We start from the raw sequence: 18,213 nt of genomic DNA, 5'->3' as shown, positions 1-18,213 counted from the left end.
TGTGCGTGTGTGTGTGTGTGTGTGTGTGTGTGTGTGTGTGTGTATGCGTGTGTTTGAAAGGGCCCTATCATCTTAAATAAATCTTGAGATAGCAAATGGGTCCTTCCCAATCCGTCTTGTCTCCTCTCGTCACCCGCCCGCGGTCCCCTCACACAACACTATGGCTAATCACCCCATCCTTCTCCTGGGACTGCCTAGCCACAGCCCTCCCCTGCCCCTCACGGAGAGCCTCCGCCTGGGCTTCAGGAGCCGTGGGGTCACTGGGGGCCCCACAGGCCTTCTCCTCAGTATCCGTACACTGTGTGACGGAGGAGGGCTCTGGGCTTGTCCTCCCCGCCGCGGGCCCTAACGTCACCTTCCTGCCCATCTCCCTGGTGCCGTTGCTCTTAGCTAGGCCAGCGCTGGCACAGCTGACGTTGGAACGGGGGTCCCTGCCCATGCTGTAGCCTGACTGGAGCAGCGAGAAGGAACGGGAGTGGCCGTCGTGGTGCTTGCAGCGGTAGAGGTCGCGGAAGGCCGAGCGGAACTTCTGCGACATGAGGTTGTAGACCACCGGGTTGATGGCGCTGTTGGCGTAGATGCACGTGCGGCAGAAGAGCAGGAACCAGGCGTCCAAGTAGGGGGTGCTCACAAAGGAGTTGATAAGCACCAGCGTGCGGTAGGGCATCCACAGCAGGGCAAACAGGATCACCACCACCGCCAGCATTTTAGTCACCTGGGGTGGGCAGAGACAGAGGGCAGACAAATGTAGGACGCAGAAAAAAGGATTTATGTAACTCTTTCTCAGAGAATATAGATCTCTGACAGAGCGATAGATCTCTGACAGAGCGAGTAGGAGAAGCGCCTTAGCCAGGATTTTTATGCAAAGAATCCTAGGATTTCAGAAGGATTAGATAAATAAATATTGTTTTTTTTCCCAAGAATAATCCCAATGTGAATATCAAAGCAGAAAATAAAATGGAGAATTGCTCACCCACTTGATGACAAAAAGGCATGTACCTGGCGATGTTCTGCATTTCAACAAACATCTGCAATTACTGAGTAATAGCTTTTCACTCAATTCCCTTCTGTGAGCAAATGTTGCAGGCAGATATAATAACAAACACTGTACATACTGGTTGTGAACTGAAGGCTTTGGAATTCTTCAAAGAGTAATTCAAACACAGGGTGTCAAAAAGAAAATTCCAGAGGGAGCCTGGGCTGCCAGCAGGGACATTGGACCTTTTTAAATGACTCAGGCAGGTGGCTCATAGTGGTGTTGCCACACAGGAAATATATCCGAAGGTAGAAAAAAAAGAAAGAGAAAGAAGTGGTGAGAGGGAGAGAAGGTTGGAGAGAGGGATGAAAAAGAGAGAACAAAGAAAGGAAGTGTAGAAAAGGGGACATTCAGAGAGAGAGAAATGGATAAATAGAAAGAAGAGAGATAGAGAAATGGAGAATCTAAAAGAAGAGAGAGAAAAAGAGAGAGCACAAAGCAGAGAGAAAGAGGAGGGAAAGTGAGATAGAGAGAAAGAAAAAAACAATGCATCAGTACTTGTGTGCAGTACGTTGTTGCGCTATTTTAAATTAGCAAAGTGTTTTGCCCAGTTCAGTGAATTTGCGTTCGTTCTTGCGATATTAACGTAATGCATTGCACATTGTGTGTCCTACATATTAGAGCCCAAAGACAGACAAGAGACATGAAGACAACAGAAGAGAGAAAGGAAGAGAGAGGGAACAAAGAAAGAGAGCAAGTAAAGAAAGAGAGATTGAGAAGAGAGAGAGACAGTAGGACACTCTGGCATGCCTCCACCCCATGCTCTGTGACCATGGCGACAGAACACATCTGCTCGCAGACATTCCAGAACCCCTGTGTGGCAGGTCGAAGCCAAACGCCGTTAGACTCCAATTCCTCCTCCTGTCCCCTCACCTCCTTCTCCTCCACTCACACGGCAGGGCAGGGCAGAGCTGAGCTGAGCAGGTGTTCTCCTCCTCTCCCCCTCTCCTCTTTTCTCATTTCCTCCTCCCCCCATCTCATTTACTCTCCTCTCCTCCTCTTCTCTACTCTCATCCCTTCCTTTCCCCTCCTCTCCTCTCCTTTTTTCTCCTCTCCTCCTCTTCCCTACTCTCCTCCCCTCCTCTCCCCTCTTCTCTCCTCTTCTCTTTTCATTTCTTCTCTCCTCTCCTCCTCTTATCTACTCTCATCCCTTCCTTTCCCCTCCTCTCCTCTCCTTTTTTCTCCTCTCCTCCTCTTCCCTACTCTCCTCCCCTCCTCTCCCCTCTTCTCTCCTCTTCTCTTTTCATTTCTTCTCTCCTCTCCTCCCCTCCTTTTCTCACCTCTCCTCCTCTTTTCTCCTCTCCTCTATTCCTCTCCTCTTCTCTTCTCTCCTCCTCTCCTCTCCTCCTCTCCACATCTGTAGTTCCCCTCACACACTACTCTGTAATTGCCAGTTACTCCTGAGTTACTGTATAATCACAGCAATGGCAGCGCTCATACAAACGGCTCAAGTGTCGGGAGAGAGAAAGCGTGTCACTGAGCTGGCAAGCCAGCTATAGTGGATTAGAAAGACACCAGAGCTGACATTTTGAATATGCATGCTCTCATTGTGATCGCTCATCAGAGGAGAACCAAGGCTCTCATCTCAAGGCAAACAAAGACATCTGCCACTTCTGATCAGGTCACACAAAAGAACAGAAGAGACCTGAACAGACAGAGGACTGAGATCAAATCAGTGCTGATAACATTACACACACACACACACACACACACACAAGGGTGTAAGCCACAAGGGGATTAAACCCCCTTTTTTGTTGGCTTTAATACTGATTGGTATCCCCAAAACCATATTGGGAAACTTTATGAAGTTTCTGTGATTATCATTACTGATCAAGAGGCGGGAGGTGCAGCACTAGAGAGTTGGAGAGAGATAGAGAGAGGAATAAAGTGGGAGAGAAAGAGAGTCAGGGAGAGTGAACGAGAGAGAAGGATAAAGAGACAGAAAGAGAGAGAAGAGAGAGAGAAATTGAGAGATGATGCTTATTCATGAGGGAGCTGCGAGCCTGGCATCATCAGTGGCATTAAAGATACTCCAGTGAACATCACAGAGCATATTATGCTAATCTTCAGCTCAAGTGGAGGCCTCTCAAATCTTCAAGATTGTGATCGGTGCCACACATACAGCATAGCACACACACACACACACACACACACACACAAACACACACACACACACACACACACACACACACACACACACACACACACACACACAGACCCCCCCCCCCACCACACACACAAACACACAAACACACATGGCCCTCACCGACACAGCAAAACAAAAAAGAAGGTGATCTTACCAACATCAGTCATCTCACATGGCACCACAGATGATCTGTGGATCTGTGGACACTGAACTATGTGTTCTGTAACTGAATTATTGCATAGATGGCAAATGCACATTCCTCTTAAGTTCCTCCCCACCTGTCTACATGACTAGCTGTCAGTGTTCACCCATTGCTGCTACTATGCTAACTACTGCTATCGCATTGGATATTTTGAATAGCCAGCCTCTGACTGCCTGGCTTGGGATTACGGATGGAAAATGGCCTTCCAGGATAAATCTGTCATAATCATCATTACTTGATTCCTCTAATTGATGGTGCCATAGTTCTAAAGTATACATAAAAGACTAAAGAAGGCATCCATCAAGGCCCAAAGTCCTCCAAAAACAAAGCACAAGTCCCTTTTCTGAACTCTTTGTGAATGGCCCTCTGTGAGACAGCAGGAGAAGATGCGTTATTTGGTTACATGGCTGCTGGTAGCCTTTATGATTTACTGGTAGAGAGGATGGTGATGGCCACACAAAACTCAACAGGTAGACTAGCAATAAGACCAAACTCAATAGGTAAACTAGAACAAACATCAACAAGAACAAACTCAACTGCTAGACTCAACAAGAACAAATTCAACAGGTAGACTATCTATAAGACCAAACTCAACAGGTAAACTAGAACAAACATCAACAAGAACGTCTGGTGCTTGCGGCAGTGTCCTAAATTGCAAATATGTGACTGATGTCTCAAACATATTTGAATTTGAGTGAGTATGAGAAAGGATGTGTGGGCTGCTGTTATTAGCATATCACAAGTCACCACGTGTGTGTGTGTGTGTGTGTGTGGGGGGGGGGGGGGGTTTTGTGTGTGTTTGTTTGTAATAGGGCCGAATTGAATAGTCATTGCTGATCAAAACCTTTGTGACCGATGCTTTTGCAAGAGTAGTAGAATACATGAGTGGACACCATAATCTTTACTGATCATCCAGCAGCAGGGATCCTTCACAGTCACCCTCAGTTTAGAGCCAAATACAGTATACAGAGTAAAAACACACAACCCTGCAATTTCTGACTTGTGAACCCATCCACATTGGATCACTTTCACTGTGTTTAAGCTTTCGTGTGTTTGTGTATTTTTGTATTTTTGCAGGTGAGGTTTTGTTTGAGTGTGTGTGTGTGTGTGTGTGTGTGTGTGTGTGTGTGTGTGGGTGAGTTAGTGTGAAAGCAGCTGTGTTTATGTGTGTGTGTGTGTGTGTCTGCATATGTGTGTGCATATCTGTCTGGCGATGTGTGAATGGCAGGTTATGATAGCATTCACCCACCATCTGTCTCTTCATCCTCCCATTCCCATCTCAGCTGCTGCCGCTGCTCTCTAACGTAAAATCATTCACACAGTACAACCACTGGACCTCATCCTGTCCACTTGCCTAATTGCTTTCCTTCAACTCACTCACATTCAATCGGCAAAGGAGCACCAGCTGCCCGCTACTGTTAGCCATATTCAGGTCTGACTTTTGAAAGAGCAAATAAATTGCTTGGAAGTTGGTAATTTTAAGTGCCACCTTTTCTGACTTGCCGAAAAATGCTTACTTTTGTTGGCCTACATTTTCCCTGACTGTGATAGAAATCAAACTCATCATTGTACACTCAGAGTGGTGTCTTTGTTGACTCACTAGTGGTGCATATTTTGGCCGGAGTGATCTGCAAGTGGCTCAGCAGAGTGCACTGGCAGTGGCGAGGCATGACCAACGCGTCTGGATGCCAGCCACGGCCTAATGAAGATGAACAGCATTCATTAACGGAGACACGCATACTTACACACATTCACAAATTAATGGATACACACACACACACACACACAGACACACACACACACATTCCCATGTGGTCATAAAGACACTACACACAGACAAGCACACACACACACACACACACACACACACACATCACACACACGCACACACACACACACACACACACAGACTCACACACACATACACACAACACACACACACACACACATACACACACACACAACACACACACACGACATACATACACCTATTCCCCCTGCAAAAACTTGAACACACAAACACGTATGCACATACTTTCCAACACACACACACACACACACACACCTGTTTCCTGGATGACAGTGTGCTCTTGGGTCGCCCTCCCTTGTTGCCATTGCTGGCGGGCTCCTTGCAGCTCCGACGGAGCGTGGTTGCCGTGGCAGCGCTGCAGCCCGGGGCGTTGGGCAGTGGGCTGAGGTACAGGATGCGGGCAATGAGGCCGTACAGCACGATGGCGAGCAGCAGAGGGATCACGTAGAAGATGGCGAAGTCGATGAGGTAGATGGGGAGGTAGAGGTCACGGGACACGCGATAGCCACACTGCACACGTCCATCAGGGTTCATCTGGGGCAACACACACACACACACACACACACACACACACACACACACACACACACACACACACACACACACACACACACACACACACACACACACACACACACACACACACACACACACACACACACACACACACATACACACACAAACACACACACACACACACACACAGACACGAGGCTAGCGTCATTTCATGCTTATAGACATGTTGTTGCATGCTGCAAGCGACATCAATTTACGCAAATCCCACAGAACATATAAACACAGTGGGATTTTATTCTATATTTTTAAATGTCGATATGCTATTTGGGGAATGACAATTGTTTGAGTTTTTCCTGCCACAATATTTTCACCAAATCTTTCACTGAATCACTGGAATGTGCACCAATCACTTGTGTACGTTCTTTCAGAATGTCGATCGGAGTGGGCCAAGTCTGAGCTGGCTCACCTGGATGTCAACAAGGAAGAACCACACCATGCAGTAGATACAGGTGAAGACCCACACGCCTGCAATGATGCGCTTCGCTCGCGACACCGTGCACACGGTCTGGGCTTTCATCGGGTGGCATATGGCAATATACCTGTCATGGGATACAATGTAGCGACATCATTTGGGTTGCAAATGTTACATACACATTTGGTTATGCAATTTATGAAGTATGGTAAACAATCACTCTTTCAATTTCAGACTGTATCCATTTAAAGAAATGGATTCAAGTAACATAATTCAAGTACCACTTCTCATGATGTTTTAAGATGTTTACAAGTGTTATGTCTATAAATGCTAATAGAGAGTTAATAAGATCTTTATAAACATTCATTAAATCATATAAACTATTCGTAGATGGCATCACTTCCACCTCCTTACCACTAGGTGGCACTCACCTCTCCACAGTGAAAGCGGTGATAGAGCAGGAGGACACGTTGATGCCCAAGTACTGCAGGTAGGTGATGCCCTGGCAGCCCGCATGGCCGTACACCCAGGTTCCTGTCAGGCTGTCGGAGATGTTGGGCAGGCCTGCTGCCACCAGGACCATAAGGTCAGCCACGGCTAGACTCACCAGGTAGCAGTTGGTGGGCGTGCGCATGTGCCGTGTGGTCAAGACAACCAGGACCACCATGATGTTGCCCACGATGCCCACGGTACAAACCAGCAGGACGAGGAACACAGAGATGGTCTTGTACTCAAGAGACTGGGAGATCAGGTCAACTGAGCTCGCCAGGGACACATTGGTAGGGGTGTCCGACATGGAACTGACATTTTCAGCCATGGTTTTGCTTGTTTGGCTTGGTTATTTATGGGTATGTCTGTATCTGTGTCTGTATCTTCAATACAATGTGTATATGTGTGGCAGTGTCTTAATAGAACCACTTTTAAGACTTCAGTACTCCGGTCTGCAGTTTTTATGTGGATCTCATCAAGTTGCAGAAAACAGCCATGTTTATTCTCTGAAGTAGTTTAAAGGTTTTTCTTGTTCTCTGAACTCTTGTTTGTCCTCTTCTTAAGTATATCAGGAGGCCCTAATTTGATTCTCTCTATCAAATGCAAATATGGTCTCTAACTCTCCTTTGGGGGTTTTCTCCTCTTGTAATGCAATTGTCCATCCTATCGATCTTCCTGGAAATAAGGATTGCATTAGTGTACAGAGAGAATGCCTGCTCCCATAATTAGCGAGAGGATTCACAGTCTAAAGCTAATTGCTAAATAATTGCAAACATGTCTGTCTCGCCTGGCTGTGGACGATAATTCCTGTTTTTGTGACGGTGAATACCAAAACACCTGTGGCTCTCCGAGGACTCACACACAGAGCTGACACAGCGAGAGGACGAGGCCAAGCCTCTTCACTTTCTCCATGCAAATCGCTTCTTTACCCCTGCTTTTGTTCGAGGGGGAGATACGTCTTTTCTCCGAATCATGATCAAACCACCATGCCGATAAGCTTTTACAGCAAATTATTCAAATGAGACATTTAAGGAATGGACGATTACGAGACAAAAAAAGAAAGAAAAGTAAAAGCCTTAAAAACTAATCTACAGCTTTTAGTGTATGTTCCTTCTGCAGCTGTGAGTGTGTTTCTTTGGGCAAATTAATGCAAACCATTACTCGAATCCAGACATCTCAGATGTAATGACTTATGCATGTTTGTGTTAGTTATACAAATAGATGTTCTTACTGTGGTGTTAGGGTAAAGTGAATATGCAGTATACTGTAACTTGTTTTATCTTTGAACTTCTCAGTAAAATTACTACGCTCAAAAGTTTCTGAAAAGTCAGAGAGCATCTTTGAACTTCTCAGTGAAATTACTGGGCTCGGAGAGCATACAGGATGAGATACAGTCCCTTGTATCTCAACATTTTTGTGGTTTTGTTTTAATTCCATAGTTTAATAACAGGCTACCATCTACCTTCTGAGTATGTATTTGCCTTGAAAGTTGAACTGTGACTGAACCTGGACTACACAGTACTATGTACAGGTGTCATAACATTGTTAGTGAGCTATTAATTGACTTTTTAGTATGAAATTATTCATATTCTACTAATTCATTCATTTAATTAATCAATACATTATATCCGTGTGTGTGTGTGTGTGTGTGTGTGTGGTAAAAGGTTGGATGCCTCAACAGGAGATGCCTCCTCCTCTGATTTTAAACATCAAATATGTTGAGAGAAGCATATGATCATTTGAGCCATTGCAACTTTTTATCAATTCTAAATGCATTTTTGCCAACGAAGTCTTGAAGTCTTTCAATGTACTTTCTCAAATTATTAAATCTCTAATTGCAAGCTAAAATCTTAATTGTGTAAATAATGACTATTTATCTCATATTATACAACTGTTACGTCCAATCAAATTATTTATTCATTTCTGATTGGAGGAGAGGCAGTCCATGAGAGAAAATATCCCAGGACATCCCTATTCGGACTCTTTATCGCTAGTAATCATCATAGCATCGGATTTTACAGTTATGGAAAGAAAATGGAGTAAATGGAATAGGGCGGATGTTAGATGAACCCTTACACAGTATACTGTTTGATCGTGCACGTATAGCCTCTCTCACTGAACTTGCTGAAGAGTGAAACTATTTTTTGTTGGGACAGAGCAGAGGTTGAAAGAACATAAAAATGAAAATGATAGATGATAAAGTAGAAATGATGGAAAATACAATTGAAATGTCTTTTAAACCTGATTAGTTGTAACTGGAATTGTTGTGTAATAGCAATATGGCAAATGAGCATGGGGTTGGTAAAGGACACACCCATGGCTGTGGTTCAGCTGCAGGTAACCATATCCATGGGTTAACACAATTAACAAGTTAACTTTCTGCACTCTGGAGGACTACTGCCATTACATGGAAGCACTAACTCAGTCGTGGAATGTGAAGCAGTCATACTTTCGTAATTCCTTCTCGCTCTCTAAAAAAAATAAAACATTCACACAACTTTTGTGGTCTTATTTAGCCTATACATGGCAGGAGGAGGCTGCTTCTGAGCTGTCTTTGTGGCCCTCAGATTAGACAGCTCAACCGTCACCCTTTGCCCGTGTCCAGCTCCTCTGACAAATTTAGGCAGACACAGAATAAAAACCAATTCAAGTCAGCTTCGCTATCAGGCTGGAACTTGCTCACACTGTTTTACTGCAGACCATTTCTGCTTTTCTATTTAGTTGCTTAGGGACCACAGAAGCTTGGCTTTCCTGCTGTATCACTAAAGCATTCCATTTGTGAGAGAATACACACATTTTCTCACATTTAGCCGACAGCATGGCCCTGCACTCATCTCAGAGGCAATTGACCCTTTATAGAAAGTCTAAATGCAGACAGGTGTTTATTTTTATTAGCCTTTATGTACCGTGACAGGAAGGCACTTTAGAACGCCTGTTGTTTTATATAGTGCAAAACAAAGAAAAGTGACATGACTTTTTTTTCTCCCATGAGACTGTCTGTGTTGTATCTCTCTGACAAACCCTGAGGCATATGATCACTATCTATTGCCTGTTATATTTTTAAGAATAACAAACAAGAACATAGATGCCTCTAACTACCATGACCATATCTTGTTTAATTCTGTCTCAAAATAATACACATGCACCGTAACCTATTGGAAAGAATATGATAGTAACTTTTTGAGTCAGGTACTCTGATTATATTTATTTGCTGTGAAATTGCCAATCCCTAACTGACAGCGACCTTGGACTCCCCAGCCTCTCTCTGGCTTGCGCCCTATTGTTGTGAAGAGGTTGTGGAGGGAGTGAGGCTGATTCAGGGCGACTGACAGCAAGAGCCACATGCTCTGATGAGTGTTTGATACGAATTAGATTGTCACTCATTTTCAGCGTCTGCATTTTCAGATTGCATGCAGTCGGAATAATAAACAGACGGCTATGTGAGTGATTGCGCGCACTGCTTAAATAATCCACATGAATGCAACAAATAAAACATAGGGATTTAGTCATTACTGTCCGTGCAAGAATAAATAATAATAATAATAATAATTATTATTATTAATATTATTATTATTATTAAAATTCCAGTGCTTTAGTTATCGACCCTAGTGCATCAAAGACACAGACAAGGTTTGAGAGTTGAAGAATGTGGGGACAGAACACACTGTTTCCAACATCACACATCTAATCATTTTAAGAGTGAATTCAATAAAGTAGGACAAAATAGTTAAATCGGTTAAGTAGCCTAATTCAGCGTCTAAGAATAACTAGTTGACTACTCAGCCGTCCAGACAACATGTTAATGGCTTTGTCGACGCATTCGATGTGCAATATTCATTTCCATTCTTTCACATCTACTTTAACACACCACTGATAGTTTCCCCTCTGAATGTTTCACACCATCTCTGATGTAGAAAACTAGTACCAATGAATTTAATCGGTTTTGTCTCTCCCCTTATGTTCAAATGACGCTCACACTGCTCAGTTATGGAGCAAATCACTTTCTTCTGGCGGTCTCAACTCACATTCTTTATAGGCCTACACATTAAACAAAGATGTAGCTTACCTGTTATCCATTATCGGTGTTCGAGGTAGCCTAGTCGACAGATAGCATTTGCCAACCCTTTCCAAGTTCTGCCCTTATTCTTGCTTATCACTTACACAACTGCGTCTACTGTGTGGCGCTTGACTGCACGTTGGATGCGCGCACAGACGCACCGCTTCATGAAGATGCTACATTCAGGTGTAGATTATTGGAGTCTGTTGTTGCGCAGGCACGACTCCCCCTAGCGTTACTTAAAACATGTCGTTCCTCAGCTAATAAATGGCATATTATGCGCAATTCAGCCTTCTTGTGAAGTTTGAATGACTGAAAAATATTTTGATTGTTTCATATATATCATTTTAATTTAAAAGCAAAAAAGATTGCATTGGGGTTGTCTCCCTGAAAAATAGAAACATCATATTCGACCAGCATCAGGTGGCGTTGCTCTTTGCCTTTGCTGTAAACTCTGGTTTGTGTTGAGTTTGGCACACCTAAGATAAACATGATGACTGTTGCAGCTGTGGCTTGCACTGAAGATGCCTTCGCAAACCCAGCAAACCACCTGACAAGTCATTGTCACACAGAATTACATGGTCAGATATGTATCTCTGTGGAGGTATTCCTAGTGATATAATCTGGAAATATTTATTATGATTACAGTTTTTTTTACTGCTAAACCATTTCTGAAACTTAAGTGCACCCAATGTTCACCTGCACACTGATGGAACAAGCATAACAAAGAATTATCTGAAGTCTTTGGAATTTTCAATTGTAGCATGTGGCATGTTGTAAAAGCACATTGGGAAACAAATTAGTTTATTTATCCATAATTGACACACCTGAGAATGACATAAGTATAAGTATATATACTCTTTTGATCCTGTGAGGGAAATTTGGTCTCTGCATTTATCCCAATCCGTGAATTAGTGAAACACACTCAGCACAGAGTGAAGTGAAGCACACACTAATCCTGGCGCAGTGAGCTGCCTGCAAGAACAGCGGCGCTCAGGGAGCTGTGAGGTGTTAGGTGCCTTGCTCAAGGGCACTTCAGCCGTGCCTACTGGTCGGGGTTCGAACCGGCAACCTTCCGGTTACAAGTCCCAAGCACTAACCAGTAGGCCACGGCTGCCCTGAACATGAACATTGTATAGATATACAAATGTTGAAAGTATTGTGCATCCAGTCTTTGATGTGCATTACACAGATGCTACTCACAAGCAATGCCATCTTTGGACAGATATCAGGGAAGTCTTTTGGCTGACATATCTGGCTTGTCTCCACATTAATCTTCTATAACCCAAAGGAAAGTAGCATGTCAGTGGGATAGTAAAATCACGAATCATATAGAGGGTATTGTTCAAATTACCAGATTATGAAAGCAAGCGCCCTTGGCACTGAGGCCTCTGAGACTTGGTAACACCAAGACGACACCTTTTTCTGTAACTCTCCAACATTCTTATGGAATTGTTTGCCTCTCTTATCATCCTCCATACTGTGCACGGGGGCAAAATAATGATGGGTCTTTGTCAGAGTTGTATAAAGTATCTGAAACCCACACTTGAGTAGAAGTACAGATATTTGATCAGAAAATTATTAAGTAAAAGTAAAAGTAATCTATAAGCATACCACTTAAGTAAAAGTCTTCAAGTAGGCTATCTATTATTTAAAGCACTTAAGTATGACAAGAAGCCTATTATAAAACACATTTAAAGTACTTAAGTATGACAAGAAGCCTATCATAAAACACACTGAAAGTAGAAGTACAAAGTACTTGTGAAAGCCTTCAAGGCCAGGTAGGGTGACAATCCCCCTCCCTTCACTATGCTTTTACTGTAATGAAAAAGAAAGCAGTCAGAACTTTAGATAAGCTATTAAATTGCATGCAGCACCTTAAAACGTGGTGCCTACACTTCATACACAATGTCTTCAAAGCCAAAGGTAAAACAAAGGTGTCGCTGCCATTCATTTTTCTTTCTTTCAAAATTCTTTTTATTGGTTTTCAATTGACACAGAGAAAGTACAACCTGGTTATTTAGGAATTACCCCAAAAGCAAGGATCAAATCAAACCAAGTACTGCGTATCAAAAGTGGAAATAATAACAATAATAATAAGAGTAACAATAAACAAAACAAAACAAACACACACAAAACAAGAAAAAAAAAACAAGACCAATTGGAAAGTGCAGGCAGTTAGTGGAGATGAAATGCCTACGAGTGCCCGCAAAGGAGTTGGCTGGAAATCAAGGGCATAAATGATAAGGCAACCACTCTATGACTCAATCACGATTTCGGGGTTGTGGAAATGATCTAGAAATGATGCCATTTATTTTTCACTGCTGCTTCCTTTTATAGGCCTATAATGAAGTTTATCCAACATGTTTAGAAGCAGCTACAGTACATCACACTCCTAAACACATGCTGAAAGCCTAAACAAAAGTGCTATTAATGCAAGCAAGCAGTTAGAAGTTGAATTAAATGCAGGTCCTTACAACAGCATAGGCCTTGGTGTGCTATGTCTTATGTCCTATGTATTTGCAAGGTCTTAACTACAAATACATACTGTCTTCATTCATTGCTGTGTCCCCTGGTGACAGAAGGTCAGCAAATATCTAACATGCTGAATGGTAACTGTGGCTTTTGTTTTCATTAGCACATTATTTTAGCCTACTTTGTAGGCTACTTAATGCTGCTAATGAAAATGTAGTGGAGTAAAAGTATACATTTCATTTAAAAAATGTAGTAAAGTTAAAGTAAAAGTAGGAGGAAAAATAAAAAACGTTTGTCAACTTTCCAGTTGATTAGAACCTTTTAATTATTGGTTTAACTGTAATGGACATTTTCAACAAAGTAGGCCTACAAATGTCAAGACACTTTCTTTTTATTGAAATGTAATGTATTCTCTTGTCTTTCCCATATTGAATGACTAGGAGATTTAGCCTCTGTGTTCATTTATTTCCATACCTTAGTGAAAAAGAAAGTCATGAATTACTTCTGAAAGTTCACAGACACTCTGGTTAACTTAATGAAGCTGAATATGAATAGGAAAATGCTTCTGTTACATTTGTATATCAGATTTTCCAGGGGTGTCAATAATTGTGGGTGATGTGTTTTTATTAAAACATATTTATTTCTTTATGAGATTTTTCTTTTTCTTAGAATACATTTGCTTCCGTTCAAGGTTGGATTTTTCCTTGTTGTTTTCATTCTCGTGAGATTAAAATAATTTACCAAAATATTTTTTTTATAATAATTGTATATTATTTTATATATATAATCTGTTTTAGTCAACTTTACCAAAGGCAAAGTGTATTTTAGAATTCAAAACTTAATGCAATGCAGACAAGGATTAATAGGGAGAGGAAATACATGTTTAAATTGCGTGTATTTTATACATTTTGTAATTGTTTTGTCATGCAATACTGAAAGTCCTAGGCCTTCATTTTCGAGAAATGCACCAGGTGTATGAATTGCTTGCTTTAGGCCTAGGTCTATTTTTTGCTCTTTTTCCTTTTAACTTGATTTGTTTGCTCGTTAATTTGTGAATGTACTTACATGTAATAAAGTAGACATTTGACGTTTGTCGATTTGATTAGCAAATTGAAGTTTGAACTGCACACCAGTTAAGTGACACTGTCGTGTCTTGATGACGTCAAGGCAATGGCCGCTCTCACTTTGTCGTGCAGGGTTTACTATTTTCTCCGGTAAAGAAAATAACAGAAAATCGGACATATATAGATCGTCGTCAGGTACAAAAAGAGTGAGACCGGGTAGTTCTTAATACCGAGACCCTGTCTCCCGAGTCGTTCAAGTTGGAAAGGTGAATAAGTGTTATATTTACTTTACTTTTGAGCTCGGAGAAAAGAGGAGGGCTGCATTGTTAATGAAGATCGGACAACCATGCTTCGTAGCCTAATTCAAAGTGGCATTTAAGGATCTATTGCTATACTCCAGTCCAACGTTTTTATGAAGTGAGAGGTCATTTTCACGATTGTTTTTATGCTAAGAGAGTGATCATTAGTCACACCTGTGTTTGCAGCCTGCGTTGACAATATTTGGGCCTTGTGTTGCTAGCTTGCGAAGTAAGCTAGCTAGCTAGGCGTCTGGTTGGCTAGCTAGTTTGCTAGCGGTAGATAACATTAGCCAACGTTAACTTGCTAGCTGCCAACAACGGAACTTAACTTATATTCCTATTGGCCCCAGTAGCTTGTTAGATACATACTGCTTATCTGATTTTATATTTGGTTTTCAATTAGTTAACAAGACACATGCATTAGACAATGGTTGAATATGTACGCGGCCATAGTTCGCTAGCTAACCCTAATGTTAGCTATATTATGAATTGAGTCGCTAGCCTAAAACACCTCTGTCAAAAGGTGTAGCGATAAATGGTTTAGTTTGGCTCGCTACTTGTGACGGCAATGGTGAGCCTTGTTCAATAGCTTGTAGAGGAACATCAAGTTGGTTATGAGGACTTGCTAATAGTATATTTGACCCCGCATTTGCTTAACTAACGTTAGATGTAAGTGTTAACGTTACCTTATAAGGTAAGACTTAAATGATACGGTTGATGATGACCAGTGTTAATAATTGACATTTCATTGAAACTCCAATGTATGTAGTGTAAGTGTATTTTTTTTTTTTTGATTCATATGAAATAGTAAGGTTCACAAATAATTTTAAAACTGCTCACGTTGACTGAAAAGGAATGACGTGAGAACGATCTACCCAAGTCAAGCTATGATTAGGGTAGGCAATGATTGGCAGAACACTTGACACAAATGTGACATTTTCTCTACTAATGGCTTTTCAGAATATACACTGATGGATACCCCGGAGAGCCCTACCCAGTCCCCACAATCACCAGAGGAGGAGGAGAAGGGCATCTCTGACAGCGAGTTGTTGGATTCACCAGCTGAGCTAGACCAGGCCGTGTCTGATAGCGAGCTGCTAAATGATGAAGACGATGAGGGCCTGGACGAAGACCGAGTCGGCAGAGACTCAGAACTTGAAGACGATGAGGAGGATGAAGATCTCGGTGGAGCAGCAGTCATGGGAGGAGGAGGAGGAGGAGGAGGAGGAGGCGGTGGTGGTGGTGGAGGGCAAGAGAGAGTGTCAGACCCAGAGGAAGATGGGGTAGATCATAAAGATATGAGGGGTGCCTCTGACCTGCCTGTACACGTTAGTGGTATGATGGATGCCAGTGTGAATGTCCGTCAGTCGGCAGACGAAGATGAGGAAGAGGACGAGCAAGAACACGAGCATGAGGAGCGAATCAGTCCCGAATCGCCGGACTTCGAGCCTGAGCAGAATAGGCCCCTCGGCCTGCCCGAAGAGGAGGAAGACGATGATGAGGAAGAGCAACCAGGTGGCCCTGCCACGGTAAGGGCAGAGGGGGACGAGGAAGAGGAGGATGAAGAGGAGATGATGGAAGCGCGCCGACGGCGACGGGGGGTGGTGGTGAGCGACATGAAGGACGAGTCGTCGTCTGTGTCTCGCGAGCTGGACGAGCACGAGCTGGACTACGACGAGGAGGTCCCCGAGGAGCCCAGCGTGCCCACGCACCCCCAAGAGCAGCCCGAGGAGGAGGACAAGGAGGAGGAGCGGCACGGCGAGGAGGGGAGCAAGCCGAAGAGAGAGCGGATCCCCATCCTGCCACCCCCATCTGACAAGGACGGCCAGCCCAAAAAGCCAGACGAGTCCCGTGGTCAGGAGCGGGGGAGGAGAGACTCGCTTCGAGACAAGAAGAAGGATGAGGATGATGGAGAGATCGATGAGGGGGAGATAGACGTGAGTAGTAGCCAGCTCTTTATGTTTTCATTGATCAATACTTTTTTTTTTGTTAAACTCTAGACTAAATAGATTTTCTGAACACTGGAACAGGAAAATATGTCATGGCTTATATGATAAGAGGAGATTTCAAGTGAAGCAAGTAGATACATGCCTCCCTTACATGGTCCTGTGAAAATGCAGGCAAGGGCTTGGGAGAAATTGAGGTGTTTTCAGTCCCATGCGGTGTGAAAGTGTGAGTCATGTTTTACTTATGTGCTGTGCGCTGTCCATGGGAATCATTGAATCAAATATTCTACAGAATATGCTAATGTAGTCGGCAGAAAATAGTGTATGACAGAACAAAGTCAACATCAGTATTCACACTGAATGTGAATGTCGGTCTAAAGCTGTAGTGTGCAGTGGAAAGGATGAGCTCCATTTGCAGCATAGAGAGCAGCACAGTCTAGTGGTGTGAAATGCATGGCTCATTTGTTCGCATTTGGTGATGCCAGCTCGTGAATGACAATCAATGTGTCGTGACTTAACTAAGAAGCGCAAAATGAATGGTCAGATTGTCCATGTATGGTTGTCATTGCCTTTTACTGGTCGATGCAGTATCTTATGCCACTGTTCAGGTTGTTTGCTGTGAAGGCTTGGACCAATCAGACCACAGATGAGAATGCAAAGTCCATGTTTGATTGTATTGGGCTGCAACTACTGGTCAGTGTGCTATGAGAACTCTAGTCAAGTTATGGCCACCTTACACAAAACAAATTTGACAAGATTTGGGAAAGATTCTTGAAAGATTGTAGTCTTTTAACTAATTTTTCAAAATGGGGGGGGGAATTCCCCCCTTAGGTTATTCATATAGGGGGGGATTTACACAGTTTCTTTCTCCACACACACAAACACACACTGAAAATGATGGCCTATGTTTCAATTTCATATATTTTTAAATTCACATTGTGTGTGTGTATGGATGGATGGATGAATGAATGAATTAATTAATTAATGAATGAATGAATGAATGAATGAATTAATAGGGTTTACTGCACAACATCAATATAAACTGCTGTGAACCTGCTGCATGACTTCATCAGCTATTTCTACGTTATTACTAGAGCTGTGGGGAAGGACCACTGGGAGAGAGGGTGAGGGGCTGTGATCACACAGCAATACTTTTACAAACGGCGATATCATGCCTGTTTTAAGCTTACGCAAACCCGACCACAAAACGTTAGACCAACAGGGTATTCTCCCGACTCACACGATTCTCCACTACTGTGGTTTTGTAGCATTTTATGTTATTGTTGTAGACTATAGCCCAATGTCATATCGCAATCTTTGTGCAGCAGAGTTATTGTGCGGCCTCACAGGCACACGTTACCAACCTGACGTGATATCCAAAAGATGTGCGGGTGTGTAAAAACACCATACCTGTGTGAAACTTCAGCCCGGTACACCTGGAAGACCGGTGTACTGCCCAGCACTTAGACATGCCTATCCATTCCTCTTTCTGCTCCTACCAAACAATGTTTGGCCAAAGTCAGGTGTGAATATTGGGATGGAGGCCTTGGATCAGGTGTCAGATAGATGGCTGCTTGTTTAATACCTTGTCTGCTTTTCACTGATCTGTCTGTCTGTCTACATTGGACTATTCATATGATTGCAAGTACCAGATCAGATGTGATGCTTTGTTGCCCTGGGTTACCACACACTGATGCTGAA

The 18,213-nt window shown here is 42.9% G+C and overlaps 2 protein-coding genes across 3 annotated transcripts in view; one reads left to right on the top strand and one right to left on the bottom strand.

The window, feature by feature from the left end:
- trhr2 (thyrotropin releasing hormone receptor 2) overlaps window positions 1-10,872 on the bottom strand; it is a 13,069-nt gene extending 2,197 nt beyond the window's left edge. The window contains exons 1-5 of one of the 2 annotated variants that reach the window (XM_048257942.1): window positions 10,738-10,872; window positions 6,614-7,346; window positions 6,177-6,309; window positions 5,450-5,728; window positions 1-715 (exon numbers count right to left, since the gene is read on the bottom strand). The exon at window positions 1-715 is cut by the window's left edge and continues 2,197 nt beyond it. In XM_048257942.1, the coding sequence (XP_048113899.1) occupies window positions 149-715; window positions 5,450-5,728; window positions 6,177-6,309; window positions 6,614-6,999 (1,365 nt within the window). In that variant the 5' untranslated portion in view covers window positions 7,000-7,346; window positions 10,738-10,872 and the 3' untranslated portion in view covers window positions 1-148. The remainder of the gene's footprint in view (window positions 716-5,449; window positions 5,729-6,176; window positions 6,310-6,613; window positions 7,347-10,737) is intronic. The other variant, XM_048257943.1, reaches the window with a different exon arrangement.
- Window positions 10,873-14,370: 3,498 nt separating this feature from the next.
- The window catches only part of zc3h18 (zinc finger CCCH-type containing 18), a 54,330-nt gene continuing 50,487 nt past the window's right edge, over window positions 14,371-18,213 (top strand). The window contains 2 exon segments of the mRNA XM_048257015.1: window positions 14,371-14,533; window positions 15,527-16,503. Coding sequence (XP_048112972.1) covers window positions 15,538-16,503 — 966 coding nt within the window. The 5' untranslated portion in view covers window positions 14,371-14,533; window positions 15,527-15,537.

This window comes from Alosa alosa, chromosome 11 (assembly GCF_017589495.1).
Source record: "Alosa alosa isolate M-15738 ecotype Scorff River chromosome 11, AALO_Geno_1.1, whole genome shotgun sequence".
Taxonomy (NCBI): domain Eukaryota; kingdom Metazoa; phylum Chordata; class Actinopteri; order Clupeiformes; family Clupeidae; genus Alosa; species Alosa alosa.
This window is presented reverse-complemented; position numbering and strand designations above follow the sequence as displayed.